Raw genomic sequence first — 18,349 nt, 5'->3', positions numbered from 1 at the left:
CGAGCCTCCTAAAAGTCTGAAATCTCATTTTTGTTTTCTGGGGAGAACCCCAGACCCCCAATACATTACAAAATAGATAAATGGATGTGATGTGCCTTCTGTTTGCGCTTTCAGGACTTTCGTTTGGCTGGCGTTGAAAATCATTATCCCCTATATTATTTAAGTTTTCATGGGAGAGCATGTCAGACCCCCTATACAATATTTTTACACCCCTGAAATATGGACTCGAAACAGCTTCCCCTGGCTTGGCCAGCTCCGCCATCCCTTCAAGGGCATGCCCAAGTCAGTGCCCTCCCCCCTCCTCCTCACAAACAATAATTTGGCGTGGGTGGGGAGGGTGGCGGTGTCTGTCTCTTACTACCCACAATTTGAATTTGAAACAACGACATTCAGGCTATATTCCGGTTAACAAAAAAAATAAATAAAGCATATATCTTTTTCTTGAGATAGTGAACACCGTAAAGAGTGCTCGTTATTACAATTGTGGGTTTACGGTTTATTACATTTGTAGGCAATTTCTTATTGTGGGTTTATTTCATTTGTGGGTGTTTATTAATTTTTGGGCTCTGCACACATACGGTAGTATAATTTTCTGGTGCCCCCGGAAGAATATGCCATACGCAGAGCATCTCAAGACTAGAATAATTTCAATAAAGTAACCAAACGCTTTTTTTTGTTTTGGGGGAGGGCCTTGATTTTTGGTCAATAAGCCGATAAATAATGACCTTTCCCTGTTATCGACAAAAAGAGCTGAACACTGTGTCGCGTCATTTAACAGAATGAAGACACGCAGCTCATACGTACCAACTCTAAACATTTGGGCCTGTTTACCTAAACAGCTTTAAATAGGTCTGGATCCGCGCCTGGTTTTCAGCGCACGTTGCAAAAAAGATATTTTAATTAAAATGACTAAATGACATGAATGCATCATCGTTTAGTTATGAACTGCTAGTTTTATAAATTCCTCTCTATCCACCCTTCCCCTCTACCCTTAAATAGTCCAGCGCTTTGGCCCCCAAGAAAACACGCACCGCTGACTCTGCGCTGACATTAAGCTGCACGTCTCCTAGCCGCTAGTCTCTTTTATCGCGAATAAGCAACGCAGACGTCTCCGCACACTCCTTCTCCTTTGCTCCATTATCACAAGCATTACTTGGTATATGCCAAAGGCGGCGGACAAGGGGGGGGGGGGGGGGGGGGAGGGGTATTATTCGTATCATCTAAATCTCTGCCCACATCCCTTCTTCGCAAAGTTCCTCGAAAATTAAAGTTCTTCATATAGGTTTCCTGTGGTTTTGCTGCTGGCACTCAATGAACCATATCGCGGGCTCATAAGAAGTTGAAAACAAGATGGCGACTCGAAAGAGTAAACAAACTCCCAAGTCCCGAGAAACATTATCCCCAAACAGCCTCACACAGCCTCTAGACCAGCTACGAGTTAGCTCTTCAAGGACATCAGACCGAGGTCGGGGTACAGCGAGGAATAACTACTCACGCTATTCGCCTCAGCCTGGAAGAACGACCTCTCGAGTACATCATAGCAACCAAAAGACGACAGAAGCAAGTAAAGCTGTTGCACATAGACCTCGAGGCGGAATGGCCGCCAAAACTCAGGGGATCTTAGCCCCAAAGGGTTACACATGTAGACCGATCGTTCCCGCAGAGAAAGCCGAGCTGTTACCAGTCGCTAGAGCTATGCACCGTGAGGAGTTTGCACCGAGGGTGAAAAAATTATTTGATCCGGAAAGGGAGGCGGCATTGGAAGCCATAGAGACCGGTATTTATATAGGATGGCGTATCCCCAGCTTTAAACACGATTGCGTTCGTGTAGGAAGCTCATCGAAGTGCTTTTGTGGGCATTCATTAAGCGAGCATGGGAGGTACGATAGTAACAGTGTGCGGGTTCCCTGTGGTATGGCAGGTTGCAAGTGTAAGGCGTTTGCGTTTATACCATCTCGTGCTGAGGATGTGGGAGAGTATTGGTTGCAGCGTAGACCGAATTTTGACCCTCGCTCTTGGCGTGCAAAGTGTAAATGCAAGCATACTCATGAAGAACATGTTGCCACTGGTATGAGGCAGTGTCGGATTGCTGGTTGTGGGTGTGGACGCTTCTTTTCTAATTTCCTCTGTTGTGCATGTGATAAACACTGGGAAGAGCATGAGACAGTGTTTGAGACGGAGCGCATGAGGAAAGATGAAGGTATTCCATACGGGGAAGCATATCTCCCTTTCCATGAGTTGCCAGGGCTTCGTAACGCTGTGCTTACTGGACGGGAAGATGATGATAGTCAATATATGGCGCTGACATCAGGTAGATATGCCATTCCAGATAATACCCCGACAGGCTTGGCGCTCCAATTGAGAGGAGCACAGTCCTCCCCTAGATCTTCTTTCCAGTAACTGCAGTCGCATACCATGATTTGGAGTATGGGAGGTGAAGGTAATATCAAACACTTTTTCTATTTCTAGCTTGCAGTTACTTATGTTTCATACATTTAAGTTGTCAATTTACTCTCTTACCTTACTCCTCCTGTGCACAAATTGAGTTTTATTCAAGCACTAAATTCATGGCACTCTAAATGAGAAGTTATTAAATCACAAAAATCTCAATTTGAGTCATATTCTTAGTACTCATGAAATTTGAGAAATGCCACATGCATAGATGGTGGTGGCAGGGGGACAGTGTTGTATCCAACCTCCCCTCCCTCCTATGTTACCTCATTGGCTCTGTGGACTGTGAAGTTGAGTACTATGTACAGTACTAACCTTTGGTGTTTGCTTTGATGGAGTTTATTTGCACAGCAATTAAGAGGGCCTTTATCTGTTGTAAATTCATGTCAAAGAACAAAGTAGACTGATATCGATACAGTTAGAATTAGGGTTAGTGCTATTAATATTGGTGTCTTTGGACATGAATTTACAACCACATTCCAGTGGAGCAGAAAGTGAAAAGTTCTGCTGGTTAGATTTGCAGATAGTCAACTTTGCACTCTCTCTTTCGAACCTCTCCCAAATCCTTTTTTTAAAACTAAACTCACCCCCCACCCCACTTAAAAAATAAATTGGAAAATAGCAGACCATTGCTGCGAGGCCAGAAAATGTTTTCCAAAAAAATTAATTGTATGCAGAACTAAAATAGCTTTAATCTCCTATAAAGAAGAGCTGCTTAATCAGTAACCAAAACCTAAAGATCTATCGACATGTGTATCAATTGAATTTTAATTTAAAAAACAACTCCTTCTTTAATACTGGAGTGTCAGTCATAGAATCCGAAAGATTTATTATATTATATTTATTATCTTATATATTATATAAGATGTATCAATTGAATTTTGATTTATACAAAACTCTGGAACAATTAAATACCTTCGTTTACAGTCCGATCAGAGAACATGGGAAATATAAATGGCATGTTAGATTTGCAAACACGGTTTTACTGGTTGCGCTGTAAAGCTGATGTACTGTAACGGTTATTTTGTAGAGTTGAAAAGAAACACAATGCTTGACTTATATTTTATTTGCTTATTCTTAAATCATTTTTAGGCAAGCTTAAACCATCGGTGATTCGACAAAGTTTGTGACAGTGTAATATTGTTTCAATGGCCGAGCTTACATGACGCTGATACAATTTCACGTATAAACCTCCTCTTCAAAAATGCACTGCGCGGCCCATGTGTTTAGCCAATTCATTTGAAAAAATGAATAGTTAAACTTATTATTGGCGTATATTACACGTATTCTTTATGAGAACCTTTTAGGTAGATTTTAACCTTCGCTAATTGGATAATGGGTTAAGAAGCTGGATAAAAGAAACCGGATTATCGGACCATCAGGTTGTTTTAATGATTACTCTTAGCAGATCTATCAGGTCACTCTGCAGGGGACAAACCACGGTTTGCCTACAACGTCTATCGAATGACTTGTCGAATAAGCAAAAATAGGAGACTAAAGCAGTGTCATAGCTCACTTGCGCGCTATCTCTGATGAGTTTATGAGAAAGAATTTCTCAATCCAGTTCTGACACCATTTCATTGACCTTGAGATTAATTTGTAGGATGCATAGCAAATTCCCAGCTTGTTATTTTATTATCCGTTTCCAGCAGGCTTTAAATTGCGGGAGACAAAAAGTAAAACGTTTTTTGGCGGGGAGATGTTTAGTATGGAGTCTCCGTCCTAGAGAAGTGAATAATAGCAAAATATATAATGTAAAAAAATATATATTATAGGTGAAAAAACAGAAAGTAAACCAGTTAATCTTGCCTTTAGTCGTAATAGAATTATTTTGTATGGCGAAATACGTGAAAAAATACACAGACGGATAAAGTAAACAAAGCAAAATGAATGGCGACTTTTGATGGCTACGAGGTTTAACGTTGTAAAAATACTTTGTTCGGCTAGACATGAAATACAATAATAGTACTTGTGACCTCAGATTGACTTTAGGTTAGGTCGCCAAATTAATTTGAAGATTATATTTTTATACATTACATGGAAATTCACGGAAGGTCAGCGTTGAAAGATGGTTAACTAAATATTCTTTTGCCATGATGTTTTGTTATTCTCCTTTTTATAGCATAATCGCATTTCTCATCTGTAAATCAGTTACCAAGGTACAATCTTAAGAAATGTCCTTCAATAGCTCTTCATAAACCAAAAGCTTTTCGAACCCCGAATGAATTAGGTTAATAATCGAAAATAAAACCGCTTGGCTCTCATTCGAAAGGAACTAACTTGCTGTTTCCGATTGGTTCAATGAAAAGCCTCAAAAGACGCCAAATAGAATTAGTGTGAAAAATTCAAGTAGTTGAATCAATTGAAGCAGGCCTCTCCAGCTTCGTGTTGGGTAAACGAGTGGATAAATGACTATGTTTTAAGATCTAATCTCCTTCGTCGTTCTGCGGTGAGATATTCTCATATTTTACAGGCCGTTTTGCGAAGTTTTCGGTAATAATCTTTGTTCAACCAATCACTATGCCTAGCATCTTGCCTTGAGATGGAATTCAAAAGAGCTGAATTATTAATTCTCTTGCATTTTTAAGCTCTTGTTATTTTTATATAAGGTATTCAAGAAAATAAAGCCATTCTAGCGGGAAAGGTTTGTGTTTTAGAGGAAAACAATACAAATTGTCGGAGTTGTAAACAACAGAGAAAAACTGATCCTAGAGAGAGTTGGGATGGTTATCTTTTACTCCATCGTATCGCATTAATTATGATCTTTTCTTAATTGTTGTATAGATCTAGGAGCTGCGAACTAAAAACATTTTGTGTATAGCGTAAATCGATTGGCCAATTTGAGGCAACAAATATGCTGTACGCGAAAATTTATTGAGGATTTGGAAGGTTGTTGGTACATGAGCACCGTGAAAAAAGTCAGTGTCACTAAGATGAACTAGTTAACGTGATGAGGAGTTCTCTATATGGAATCACTGGTGTGGCTACGAAAAGCAGTTTTCACCACTGTCATGGGCACTGTAGATTATTGTTGTGATCCGCGCCGAATTGTGTTAAACATCCGTGGCGAACGCTTTGAAACTTTTGAAAGAACCCTTGAACAGTTCCCGGAAACGCTTCTTGGAAGTGAAGATCGCAGAATGCCGTACTTCCGTCCAGATTTACGCGAATATTACTTCGACAGGGATAAAGTATCGTTCGACGCGATTTTATTTTATTATCAATCAAATGGAATATTAGCGCGCCCGGAAAGTGTATCAGAAGCGGTATTCGAAAAAGAACTGGAATTCTACGATATACACATTGAGAAAGAAGAAAGCCCAGACAAGAAATCTCACAACATTGAAGATCTCCCTAAAATGAAATGGCAAAGAAAAATGTGGTTATTTTTTGATAAGCCTAATTCCTCACGATATGCCACGTGGTTCGCTAATATGTCGATGTTGGTCATTATTTTCTCGATTGTAACATTCTGTGTTGAGACGCTAGACGTTGACGCTTACGCGCGCTTTGATAAATCCACACATTCCCAGAACTCAACAGCAAATGCTCTTGGTTCTAAATCAAGCAAACCTTTGCTCTGGTTCGTCATAGATACATGTATCATCACTTGGTTTACGTCAGAGTATATTGCAAGGTTAATATCAGCACCGCATAAACTCAAGTTCGTGTTCTCAACACTCGCACTGATTGATCTGATAGCGATTATTCCCTACTTTATCTCCCTAGGCTTGGACGCAGATCAAACGCACGCTATAACCTTTACTGTTCTAAGGATATTTCGTCTTTTGCGCGTCATACGATTACTTAAGCTTACTCGTTACGTTGCGGCTTTGAGAATACTTGGCTATACGATACAATCTTGCCAGGACCAACTCACCGCCCTGATGTTCTTACTTCTGATCTCTATCATCCTATTCTCGAGTCTTATGTACTATTTGGAAAACGAGGAAAACCCCACGGAGTTCTACAGCATTCCGGCGGCTTTTTGGTGGTGTATCATTACTATGACTACTGTTGGATACGGGGACACTTGTCCACGGACACCTTTTGGTCGACTCGTTGGCGCTTGTTGCGCTGTTTTCGGAGTGATCGTTATGGTGTGTTTACCAACACCCGTATTTATTTTACATTTTAATAACATTTATTGTAGATTCTTGGGGATAAAGCTACGGGATAAGGGTTTATCAGGGGACATGAGGACTCCAATCTCGACGACGTTGAAGGTTGTTCGTGTGGAGAGAAGAAATAGTCTCACAGTACATATAGACACTCCTAATCACCCGCTGCTACAGAGTGCATAGGAAGTTTAAGCAACGACGAAGGCAACGGGAGAAAAAACTAACCCAAAACTTGGCGAAATTCGAAGAATTTGTCGCAAAATTAACTCTGTTGGGAAACATTCCATCATTAAAGCACGACGTTTCACGGTTTGTCGATGAAGGTAACATTCTTATCTTTATTCGCTAACAGAAACAATGTGTCTTTAGCACAAAAACACTTTCTTGGTCATGTTCTTCTTGCCGTCGTAATTGTTCAAGTACCCTAATAGCAGATTTAAGAAGGCTAACATCAAATAAGAAATTGACTTCCCTCTGGAAAGAATTCATTATTCAATTCAATTCAATAAGAGATATGCCGTTCCCTAAAAAAGATGGTTCCGTCATAAAGATAGCAGTAATATAGAGAACTGGACGAGCTTGCAAGCATACTTTTATTTTGTTGTGCTCAAGTGTTCGCCATCGCCGAAAAAAAATAGTCCCCAGCCCGATATAAAATAAAATAAAATATTTCAAGCACTTCATTTCAAACAATGAAACACTTCAAGCATTTAAAAGAAGTTGCCTCTTACTTTTTTAGTTTAAACCGTTTACATACAGAGCCCAGTCATTACAAAACAAGCAGAGTTTTACTTTGTGGATAATTGATCCTAAAAAGATGTTTCGATGCGTTCAATGTTTTCGTTGCACGATTTGTTTGAAAAAATATACTTGACTCTCGCCCCACAAAGTAAGGTGGGTTTCATGCTAGCAATTGCTCTCCAAAAACCATTCGGTGGTCTCTATCACTCGAAATAATCTAATAATAGGACTCTCTGGTAATCCGGACCACAATGTATGCACAATACTTGATTGCTTAACTTTTCTTGAAGAAGACTATGTCGCTATGGTCGCGCCACCATTTTCCACTCCCGTTCAAGATCAAGTCACACAATGCACCCATTTCCATCGGCTTATTCAAGCTAAAAACAAATAGTAGTATCGGGCTTCAATCGTGGACAATTATTAAAAAGTTTCCTTGCAAATAAAGACCGTTGTATTTTCAAATGTAAATGATAAGAAAGGAATAGCTGATCGACAATCTTTAATCATTACTGAGGATCTCGGTCCGCCTGAAGCTGGTTAGCGATCCTGAGGATTTCTCTTGAAAGAATGGGTTCAGCGAATAAGAAAGTAATGGTTATCTATCTTACCCTGACCGTGACAGAGCTATATCTAAAGTTGTTTAATGTTTTATCCTCAAAGTAGTTTTATTTTAGTTTTTGTGTCAAGTCTGAAAGACACCCGACATCTCATAAAATGTGCACTCATCATCAAATGTTTGTGTTGCCCATTAAAGCATTTTCCGTGACTGATCCCGATTGAGCAATTTTTACCTTAATTCTGGTTGGGTTTCTTAAGCCAAAGATTTGTTTAAAATGACTTAGACGCACTTGCCAGCAACCACAGAGAAAGTGGCTTAATCAATCTAATAAAATTTCGATAAAAGTATGTCTAGTATTTCACTAAAATTTATTGAATAAGCTTAAAATAATGATATTGTGAGCATTGGTGGATGCTTCCACAAGTTTTTTTATGGCGTCTATATGGTCTCGTTTTCTCCTACGCATACCATGGAGAGAGGGAAACATTTTAAAGTATGTTGTTTCAGGAATGCGTAATCAGACTGGTACAACGTATCACTGTCGTTATATCACAGAACCGCTTGTTAACGATAAATATCCTCGGCTTGAAAGGTTATTTTTGTAAGAAAAACTATTCTAATTTCCACCGGAGTGAAAGCAGCTGCGGTTGTCCACGTCCCCAAATGGCTTGTGAATATATATTTTGGAATCTTAGAATTTTTAATATCCAAAAGCAACGGACACCTTAGAGAGCGCCCTATAGGGTAACATAATTAGTCAAAGGTAACCTAAACACCTAAATCAATTATAAGCCTATCTAATTGTCGTATTATCCAAGGACACCCATAAACCAGTTTTGAAAATAGGATTTTAATAACTTTCCTTTGTTTGTTCCGATGTCATATTTTTTCAAAAGCTGTAACAGTTCAAAAAAGAAAAAAAATTGAATGAAATTTTACCAGTTTCGTATTTTATAGGATTATTATTTTCTCTAAAGAAGGATACAGCGGTTGCACTTAATTCTCAATGATACTTTGCGTAACAATAAAAAATGTATAGGGTTAAAAGGATTCCTTTGAAAAAGAAACAATGCTTATCGCGTAGGCGTCCTATCTCATGATGGATTTATACAATCATTCACAGTTTTCCCCGTGATCTTGAAATGACAAGCCGTGCGATCAGACCACAATCAGTTTGTCATTGTTTCTTGAAACAAAAGGACACAACGTTTTTGATAATCATCATTAAAGCCGGGAAGGCGGATTCATTGTACAAAGATTTTCCCAATGATATTTTAACCTTCAAATCGTGTTATAGTTTACTAAGAATATCAAAATTCTCTCGCTCCTATACGGGTCAGAACCGGCCATAGCATAAACCAATAAGCCACTTAAACACAGAAGATGATCAGCATCTATCTAACCCCTGTAACAATAATCAGCATCTAACCCCTGTAACAATAATCAGCATCTAACCCCTGTAACAATAATCAGCATCTAACCACTGTAACAATAATCAGCATCTAACCACTGTAACAATAATCAGCATCTAACCACTGTAACAATAATCAGCATCTAACCCCTGTAACAATAATCAGCATCTAACCCCTGTAACAATAATCAGCATCTAACCCCTGTAACAATAATCAGCATCTAACCCCTGTAACAATACAATAACTGAATACCCGAACACCCAACTGAATACCCGAACACCCAACTGAATACCTCAACACCCAACTGAATACCCGAACACCCAACTGAATACCCGAACACCCAACTGAATACCCGAACACCCAACTGAATACCTGAACACCCAGCTGAATACCTGAACACCGAGCTGAATACCTCTACACCCAACTGAATACCCGAACACCCAACTGAATACCCGAACACCCAACTGAATACCCGAACACCCAACTGAATACCCGAACACCCAACTGAATACCTCTACACCCAACTGAATACCCGAACACCCAACTGAATACCCGAACACCCAACTGAATACCCGACACCCAACTGAATACCCGAACACCCAACTGAATACCCGAACACCCAAGTGAATACCCGAACACCCAACTGAATACCCGAACACCCAACTGAATACCCGAACACCCAGCTGAATACCTGAACACCCAACTGAATACCTGAACAACCAGCTGAATACCCGAACACCCAACTGAATACCTAAAAACCCAACTGAATACCTCAACACCCAACTGAATACCTCAACACCCAACTGAATACCCGAACACTCAACTGAATACCTGAACACCCAACTGAATACCCGAACACCCAACTGAATACCCGAACACCCAACTGAATACCCGAACACCCAACTGAATACCTGAACACCCAACTGAATACCTGAACACCCAACTAAATACCTGAACACCCCAACTAAATACCTGAACACCCAACTGAATACCTGAACACCCAGCTGAATACCTGAACACCCAGCTGAATACCTGAACACCCAACTGAATACCTGAACACCCAACTGAATACCTGAACACCCAACTGAATACCTGAACACCCAACTTAATACCTGAACACCCAACTGAATACCTGAACACCCAACTTAATACCTGAACACCCAACTAAATACCTCAACACCCAACTGAATACCTGAACACCCAACTGAATACCTGAACACCCAACTAAATACCTCAACACCCAACTGAATACCTCAACACCTAACAAAATACGTAAGGACAAGACTACCTAAACATAAGCTAATAAGGACAAAACGATTCTTTGATAACGTCTGTGTTTACTTCATCAACTATGCAAAGATTAATAATTACAGCGCGGCCTCTCAACGTTGAAAAATACATCTACATTGTATGACTTATCACACGACTCGTTGATTTTTTGTGACATTAACCGATTAAAAATTGCATGAAATCACTTACCACGGGGCCGCTCTTTTATTCAACGTTAAATTAAGGAAAACCGAATTTCTAACGTCACGCTTCCTCTGTTTCCACTTCCCGTAAATCTTATTGAAATGGGAAACGAATACAGGTATAGGCAGAATATACAGAAGAATAATTCCCGAGAACGCACAGACTGCTGCTACTAATTTTCCTAATGACGTCACAGGAACAATGTCTCCGTACCCCACCGTGGACATGGTAATTATGGCCCACCAAAACGAGGCTGGGATGCTCTCAAAGGGTGAGCCCGCTATCCCAAAACCTTCAATGTAAAAAAGTGCGCTGGAAAACAGTACTACTGCCATTAGAACACACAATATCAACGTCCCCATTTTCTCTTTGCTCTGTAATAAAGCACGTCCAAGGAGCTTTAGACCATTTGAGTAACGGTATAACTTGAAAAGTCGGACAACGCGAAACAGGCGAATCGCGCGCACAACGTTGAACGACTTGACATTAGAGGTGCCCTCTTCAAGGAGGAGTGAAATGTAGTATGGAGAAATCGCTATAAAATCGACGACGGCTAGAAAAGAGCGGATAAACTTGAATCGGTCAGGGGATGCAAATAAGCGTAAAAGATACTCCACAGTGAAGAATATGACAAAAGCAGTATCGATGGCGAACCAGAGAGGTGTTTGTGGCCTCTCAAGGATATCTTTTGTATCATCTTTATCATACTTGTTATCGATGAATTCGAAATCAGGAACTGTATCAAGACAAAACGCAATAACCGAGAGGATGATGATCAGCATTGAGAAACGAGCGAGGAATTTCCCAGTTCTGGAATCACCCGGATTTTCTAACATCGACCACAATAAGCGTCTCAAATCCGCAAAATGTCCCTGGAACAACTCAGGGTGAGACACAGTCTCCGCAATATCTTCCATATTGTCATCCCCAAGTCCATAAAACTTAATCTCATCAGAGAACGTGTCTTCGTCAACAGACCCTGGCCGTGCGAGGACTCTACCTTTGGACTGGTAGAAAAACAAAATGGCATCAAACGATGCTGGGTCCCTATTGAATACAAGGGCGTTGGCTGTAGGGTCATAAAAACGCCCCCTTCCCCCTGGAGACCCGAGAAGAGTCTCGGGGAATTGATCAAGTGTTGTCCGGAAAGTCTCAAATTTCGTTCCACGGACAATGATGATTATTCTATCCTCTTCGCTCGCGGACGAAGATAGTGCATCGTAAAGACTGCCTTGACCTTGGCCTTGACTGATGTCTAGTGTAGCGACAGAAGGAATTGATGCTCGGTGATAGCACTGCGCATGTGCGGTACTCAGCCTTCTGGGACTATCATACAGGAGTGGTGTTGAAGGGTGAATGCAATTGCTTTCCCCAGGGGTCCCCGGACGGGGAGTCCAGCTTGAGCGGCGCGAAAAGTCTGTGGTCTGAAATGGCGCAAGACCTGCAGTAGCGTGGATAGCCATCACAAATAGATATCAAATGATAATGTAAAATAAATGTTTGTCTCCACAATTTCGCTCGTCTTTTCGTAGCTGTTCACTTTCTTTTACTCGGGGGTTTCCATATTTTTTTGTCCCTTTACAGATGCTGCTACTTCTTTAAAGGCTCTAATTTCTCCTAAATCCGAAGTTCTCTTTCTAAGATATATGTTTACAGTTATAGTTTTCAGTGAAAGATCAGTCAGAGAATTCCCTTTGAAGTTTACGATTCAGTGACGTTCTCGTTTTGTGTGTTTGACCGGAATGCTCTCTCTCTTAACTGTAGCGTCTTTTTTAATCAATTCGGAAGGTAGATATAAAACTTTGACGTTTCTTGGGTAAAAGAAAGCCCGCCTCTGGCTAAATAAACCCTAATCCATGTTACAGCAGCTGCAAAGTTGCTTTCCTTGTTCGCTGAGAACATCGACGCTTATAAACCCCTCTAACAGCTTGTGCTTCGCTTGAAATCACTTTAGAATTTCGTGTGTTTCTTGTGAAGAGGCAACCTGCAAGTTATTTCGTGCGTGACGTACGATATTATAAGAAGATTGCCCGATAATAGCGTTTCCGCAAATACTAAATGCTCGTCCAAACCTTGGTGCTTGTGGAGAGAAACAGCTGGATCCAAGAACCGTATAAAACATTTAATTCTAAGCCCTTTAGAAACATCACCATATGAGCAGCAGTTGTCCAAAGGCAAAATTCGTAATAGAATTCTTTAATTAAGGTTTTCTCTTGGCTCTTTCGGAGTCTGGGCGAGTTGATGTCTCAGCAAGGCCAGTTCATCAATTTTAGGCTGATAACTAACAGATTACCTTACCGTTATTCCCTTTCTTTTATATCCTTAACGAGATTGTTTGCATCCTGTGACTTAATGTTGAATAAAAATAAACAAGTCACATTTCCACACTTTCACAAGTATCCGATCATTTCATTGTGATTCTAGTCGTATTTTTCCGTAGATAACTTTTGCTTCGTTTAACAGCTTTGCCAATAACTCAGCAGGGGTCGCGTATTAACGCAGAACGCTTCACCAAACCTTGGCAAAATTATCTCACGGAATATCTGAAAAAACAAAACACAGTCAAAAACAGCCATTTGAGAACTTGGAGATAAGATTCAACTGTAAGGTTGTAGTTTTGTCTTCTGCGTTTGTTTGGCTTTTGTAGCTGTTATAAGTGTAAACTAAAGACGCAAATTAGAAACAAGCTTAGCTTGGAGTAATTTGGCGTAATGGATATTGAAAAGGAAATGAAAATAATAGTTGTAAAGTAGTTTAAAAGTGCTTCTACAAAATCAATTTGAGGGATTTCGCCTTTCGGATACACTTGAAACACGTAAATAAAACTTTTTTACATTAAATGACGACTATTTTACAACCATAAATATCTTGTTAGAGCCTACATAATAAATACACTTTTAAAAATCACATGCTTTTACGTCTGTGCATGTAAATAATACCATATAGTGTTACCTCAGGTTGTCGCGTGGATGCGTTTGTGTAATTGGTGTACACTCCTTACCACTTTGCATGTTTTGAAGCAATGCTTTCAGTTTTAAACGAAACTGAGCTGGCTCGTTACCAGGGAAACCTCCATTAATCCGAGGAATTTAGCCGAACTAGTCGGCTTGCAAACACGAACATAAAAGAAACTTGACGTAGATCCGAAAATGATTTTCTTTAGGCAAAAGACTGCGCCAAAACTACGATTTGTCACGAGTTAAACCCATTACGAACCTGTCGCGTTTAGTTTATCGTCTGTCGATAAGGAACCGACATACCGACCAAGACTTTAATCTAAGCGAGTCACTTCTAGTCCAGTTTCTATTTAACTGTCCGTATTTTTGGAGATGTCGCGCAGTTAGTTTTTGATGGTGTAGCTAGCGTGACTACCAAGCGCATGATCTAAGCGTGACTTCCACTTGGGTGGTCTTCACCGTCGACAACATTCGCATAATATTTTAGAAGTCATTCTGCAGTTAATCTAGGAACTCATAGCATGGATCTTTGCAAAAAGCACTGAATAATTTTGAGAGAAGGTATCTGATATGAAGAATTGAGACTATATTGAAATGAGTCTTTTCTTCTGTTAGGATCGCCTTTTGAATGGTTTGCACTTGTAATGACTCAAATAGAAATTTAGCATAAATCCGCTAAATAGCGCAAAAATCAATGTAAAAAATAATATTGGCATATTTCCAGAAAAAAGGAAATTTCGATTTTTTGTTATTAAAAATTACCCCCTTTCCTTCAGGGTCTGATTAGGAACTGAGTAGGAACCAAGAAGTTTTCAGGAAAAAGGATTACTACGGTTTTGTATTACATAGAAAATTGCAAGCGTCTAAACTCAGACAAGATACCCTACTTAGACGTTAGTCTAGAATCCCCAAAAATTACAAAAATTGTTGTAAATCATTTTATAAATCACGTTAATGCCTTTGCATCGAGACTAGCTGATAAATGAGGTATTTTTACCATTTTAGCATTTCTTATGAAGTCCCCCCCTGACCCCGATTAATACTGAGAAGGAACTGGACTAGGAACTAAGGAATTACGAACTAGGATCAGCGCAGTCTTTTAAACAGACAAGGGACTAATCGATTCTTATGAAAATAAAGGTCAATTCATTTTCGTACCTCTTGATCGTTTTGCCATTGTTTATAGGAGGCAGGGGGTGGCAAAAAACATGTTCGTATAGTTTTTGGCCGAAAAACCGAAAAAAAAAAACGGGAAAAAAAAGAGACTGAAATTTACATTCCAAAAAGGAGGCGGAAAACAACAAAATATCCCGGATTATGAACCAAAAATAAATTGAGACTTCAAGAATCAGCTTAAGACATGTAGTATAGAATAATAATCAGTCGAATTCAGCTAATTCGAGCTAAAAGCAACTGACAAAGAAATGCCTCCGTAATGAAATTTTCCCAAAAAAACATATGGGCAAGCCTAAATCTTAAAAAAAATGAAATTCGAAAAAAAAAAAAAAAACAGCCTTGGCTAAAAAGCTCTGCAAAATTCCGGGAAACGGCCTAAGACAGCAAAATCCCTAGCCGAAAGTCTCAAAATCCTCCTCTCCTTCCCTAAAAGAAGCATAAACAAGATCACATAAGACGTTTTCGAGAGTTAAAATAGACACCAAACTTGAAAAACGTGATAATTCTATAGGTTTTGAGTTACGGCCCAAGCCACAGGTCAGTATTTCTCCGGCATATATAACACTAGATGCATATAACGCAAAAGCTATAACCCATAAGCCTCCAGGAGCTTATGATATCTTTTCAACATATTTGCCTCAAGGTGTGTTTTTGCCACCTCTTAAAGTCTCATATGCTATTAACTTGCACGGCTGAAGTTCAGTAGTGTTTGCCTCCCTCGCTATATGGGCACAAGAGCGGCATTTAGTGTTTGTAGGGAAGTTAACCCTTGCAATATTGGGCACCGGGACCGCATTCTAGTGTTTGTAGGGAAGTTAACCCTCGCTTTAGTGGGCACCGGGACCACATTCTAGTGTTTGTAGGGAAGTTAACCCTCGCTTTAGTGGGCACCGGGACCACATTCTAGTGTTTGTAGGGAAGTTAACCCTCGCTTAAGTGGGCACCGGGACCGCATTTTAGTGTTTGTAGGGAAGTTAACCCTTGCAATATTGGGCACAAGGACTGTACTCTAGTGTTTGTAGGGAAGTTAACCCTCGCTTAAGTGGGCACCGAGACCACATTCTAGTGTTTGTAGGGAAGTTAACCCTCGCTATAGTGGGCACCGGGACCGCATTCTAGTGTTTGTAGGGAAGTTAACCCTCGCTTTAGTGGGCACCGGGACCACATTCTAGTGTTTGTAGGGAAGTTAACCCTCGTTATAGTGGGCACCGGGACCACATTCTAGTGTTTGTAGGGAAGTTAACCCTCGCTATAGTGGGCACCGGGACCACATTCTAGTGTTTGTAGGGAAGTTAACCCTCGCTTAAGTGGGCACCGGGACCGCATTTTAGTGTTTGTAGGGAAGTTAACCCTCGCTTAAGTGGGCACCGGGACCACATTCAAGTGTTTGTAGGGAAGTTAACCCTCGCTATAGTGGGCACAAGGACTGTACTCTAGTGTTTGTAGGGAAGTTAACCCTCGCTTTAGTGGGCACCGGGACCGCATTTTAGTGTTTGTAGGGAAGTTAACCCTCGCTATAGTGGGCACCGGGACCGCATTTTAGTGTTTGTAGGGAAGTTAACCCTCGCTATAGTGGGCACCGGGACCGCATTCTAGTGTTTATAGGGAAGTTAACCCTCGTTATGACGAACATGTTTTTTGCCACCCCCTGCCTCCTTTAACCAATGGCAAAACGATCAAGAGAACAGGAAGTCAAAGAGGATTTCAGACCAATAACACTGACGTCTCCACTAGCCAAGATCCATGAGGAGTTTACTCTGAAGTTGCTTACAGCTGATGTGTTAGATAAACTTGACTTTGAGCAGTTCTCAGTTAGTGGAAAAAGTACGACGCACGCCTTAGTGTACATGCTACATGTTATCTTAGCTGCACTTGACAGGGGTGGGAACTTCATTAGGATTTTCTTTGCTGATTTCAGCAAGGGGTTTGATTTGGTTGATCACTACCCCTTGCTAAATGAGCTGCGCTTTCTAAATGTCCACCCTGTCTTAATTAGATGGTTATGCTCCTTCCTTAGTAACAGGCCACAAGATGTTAGAATTGGCAGCTCATTGTCTTCGCCCGTGCGCCCTAATGGGGGAAACCCCCAGGGGACCAAACTAGCTCCCATGCTATTCGCGATCTCAGTTAATCGGCTAGTTTCAAATTGGCCTACGCGACTGAAGTACGTAGATGATACGACCGTCTTCGAAGTAGTACCACGTTGAAGTCCTAGCTATTTGCAATACGCCGTAAATGATGTTAGTTCCTTTGCTGAAAGTCGTGGTATGCGTTTAAATCCTAAGAAATGTAGGGAGCTAGAGATAAATTTCCTGCAGTATATTCCAGCTAGCCCGGTCTAATTGAACATTTTTGGAGCTCCTGTAAAGAAAGTGGACAGTTATAAGGTTCTTGGGGTTCATATAAGTAGCGACCTCACGTGGAATGTGCATGTCGACTTTATCATTAAGAAGGCAAACAAACGCCTTTATGCGCTACGATCACTTAAAAAGGCTGGTGTCCAGCCCAATGATCTGGTGAGGATATACTGTTCACTAATTAGATCTGTCCTTGAATATGCCGCGCCCGTATGGGCTGGGCTTCCTGCCTATCTTTCAGACATGCTTGAAACAGTTCAGAGGAGGGCGATGCGCATCATCTTTCCGCAGGTCGAGTATATCACCGCCCTTAAGGGAAGTTAACCCTCGCTATAATGGGCGCCGGAACCGCATTCTAGTGTTTATAGGTAAGTAGATTTTGTAGAGATCATTTTTTTTAAATAAATAAAAAATGAAAAAAAAAATCATACAATAAAAATATCGTAGATGATAATTTCAATTTGTTCAAAACAAATAAAACCAAGAGAGCATAAGATAAGAGAGGGACACTTTGGTATTACCCGCGCGCCATGTCGATTCCGAATCCGGCTATTTTTAGTAACCACCACCCCACCACTGCGCGTGAGGATTTGCCCCTTTTATTTTGTCATTGTTGTTTTGCCAACTCGAAAGGAATGAAAAGAGATCATGTAAAATAACTGGGAAGAAGAAAACAAGTCTAACTTAAGTTACCAAGATTGGCAAATATGCTCACAGAAAGCTAAATCCCTGAATAGTTTGACTGTTTTGTTTGTCTGAGCGGCGAAGTCAAGTGAGAAAGAAAAAACCGACGAGCGATAAAATGGCTGTGATACTGCGTTTGATTCAAATCCCGACACCAGCTTGTATAATAACAACATAATAATATAACATATAATAATAACAACATCATAGAAATACAGTAATATCTCCCTCTTTATTTCCTCACTTTTACAAAAGCTCAGATACTTCAGCTTGCTGGCTTTGATCATCACAAAAATGCATTCCCTCTCTACAAGGATAGTTTTATGAAACGCATTTTTCAATGTAATATTCACAAAAATCAATATTATATCTAATGTCTAACTTACAGATTTCGTTTGACCATTAGGAAATGAAT

At 40.3% G+C, this 18,349-nt stretch overlaps 2 protein-coding genes across 7 annotated transcripts; both read left to right on the top strand.

The window, feature by feature from the left end:
• Positions 1-1,320: 1,320 nt before the first annotated feature.
• On the top strand, positions 1,321-17,721 carry LOC5508099 (protein FAM221B). 6 transcript variants are annotated; one of them, XM_032376879.2, is made up of 2 exons: positions 1,321-2,311; positions 17,492-17,721. In XM_032376879.2, the coding sequence occupies exons 1-2, from the start codon at positions 1,351-1,353 to the stop codon at positions 17,572-17,574; spliced, it is 1,044 nt and encodes a 347-aa protein (XP_032232770.2). In that variant the 5' UTR covers positions 1,321-1,350; the 3' UTR covers positions 17,575-17,721. The 6 variants fall into 6 exon arrangements, with proteins under 6 accessions (XP_032232770.2, XP_032232766.2, XP_001628705.3 ...); XM_032376875.2 differs by lacking the exon at positions 17,492-17,721 and adding an exon at positions 10,957-15,193; XM_001628655.3 differs by lacking the exon at positions 17,492-17,721 and adding an exon at positions 10,879-15,193.
• Positions 2,409-7,229, top strand: LOC5508113 (potassium voltage-gated channel subfamily A member 2). Its single transcript, XM_032376873.2, has one exon. It carries the CDS (start codon positions 5,418-5,420, stop codon positions 6,753-6,755), a length of 1,338 nt encoding a protein of 445 aa, XP_032232764.2. The 5' UTR covers positions 2,409-5,417; the 3' UTR covers positions 6,756-7,229.
• Positions 17,722-18,349: the final 628 nt, after the last annotated feature.

The sequence above is a fragment of the Nematostella vectensis genome, chromosome 11 (genome assembly GCF_932526225.1).
Source record: "Nematostella vectensis chromosome 11, jaNemVect1.1, whole genome shotgun sequence".
NCBI classification, from domain to species: Eukaryota; Metazoa; Cnidaria; class Anthozoa; order Actiniaria; family Edwardsiidae; genus Nematostella; species Nematostella vectensis.
The sequence above is the reverse complement of the archived record's forward strand: the minus strand, read 5'-3'. Positions and strand labels throughout refer to the sequence as shown.

What these genes read in the sequence shown, in the direction of transcription:
- LOC5508113 (XM_032376873.2), top strand. Translation starts at nt 5,418, where the DNA reads ATGGAATCACTGGTGTGGCTACGAAAAGCAGTTTTCACCACTGTCATG.
- LOC5508099 (XM_001628655.3), top strand. Translation starts at nt 1,351, where the DNA reads ATGGCGACTCGAAAGAGTAAACAAACTCCCAAGTCCCGAGAAACATTA. An exon ending in ATATATGGCGCTGACATCAG is followed by an intron (nt 2,312 to 10,878) that starts GTAGATATGCCA and finishes AAACGAATACAG; the next exon opens with GTATAGGCAGAATATACAGA.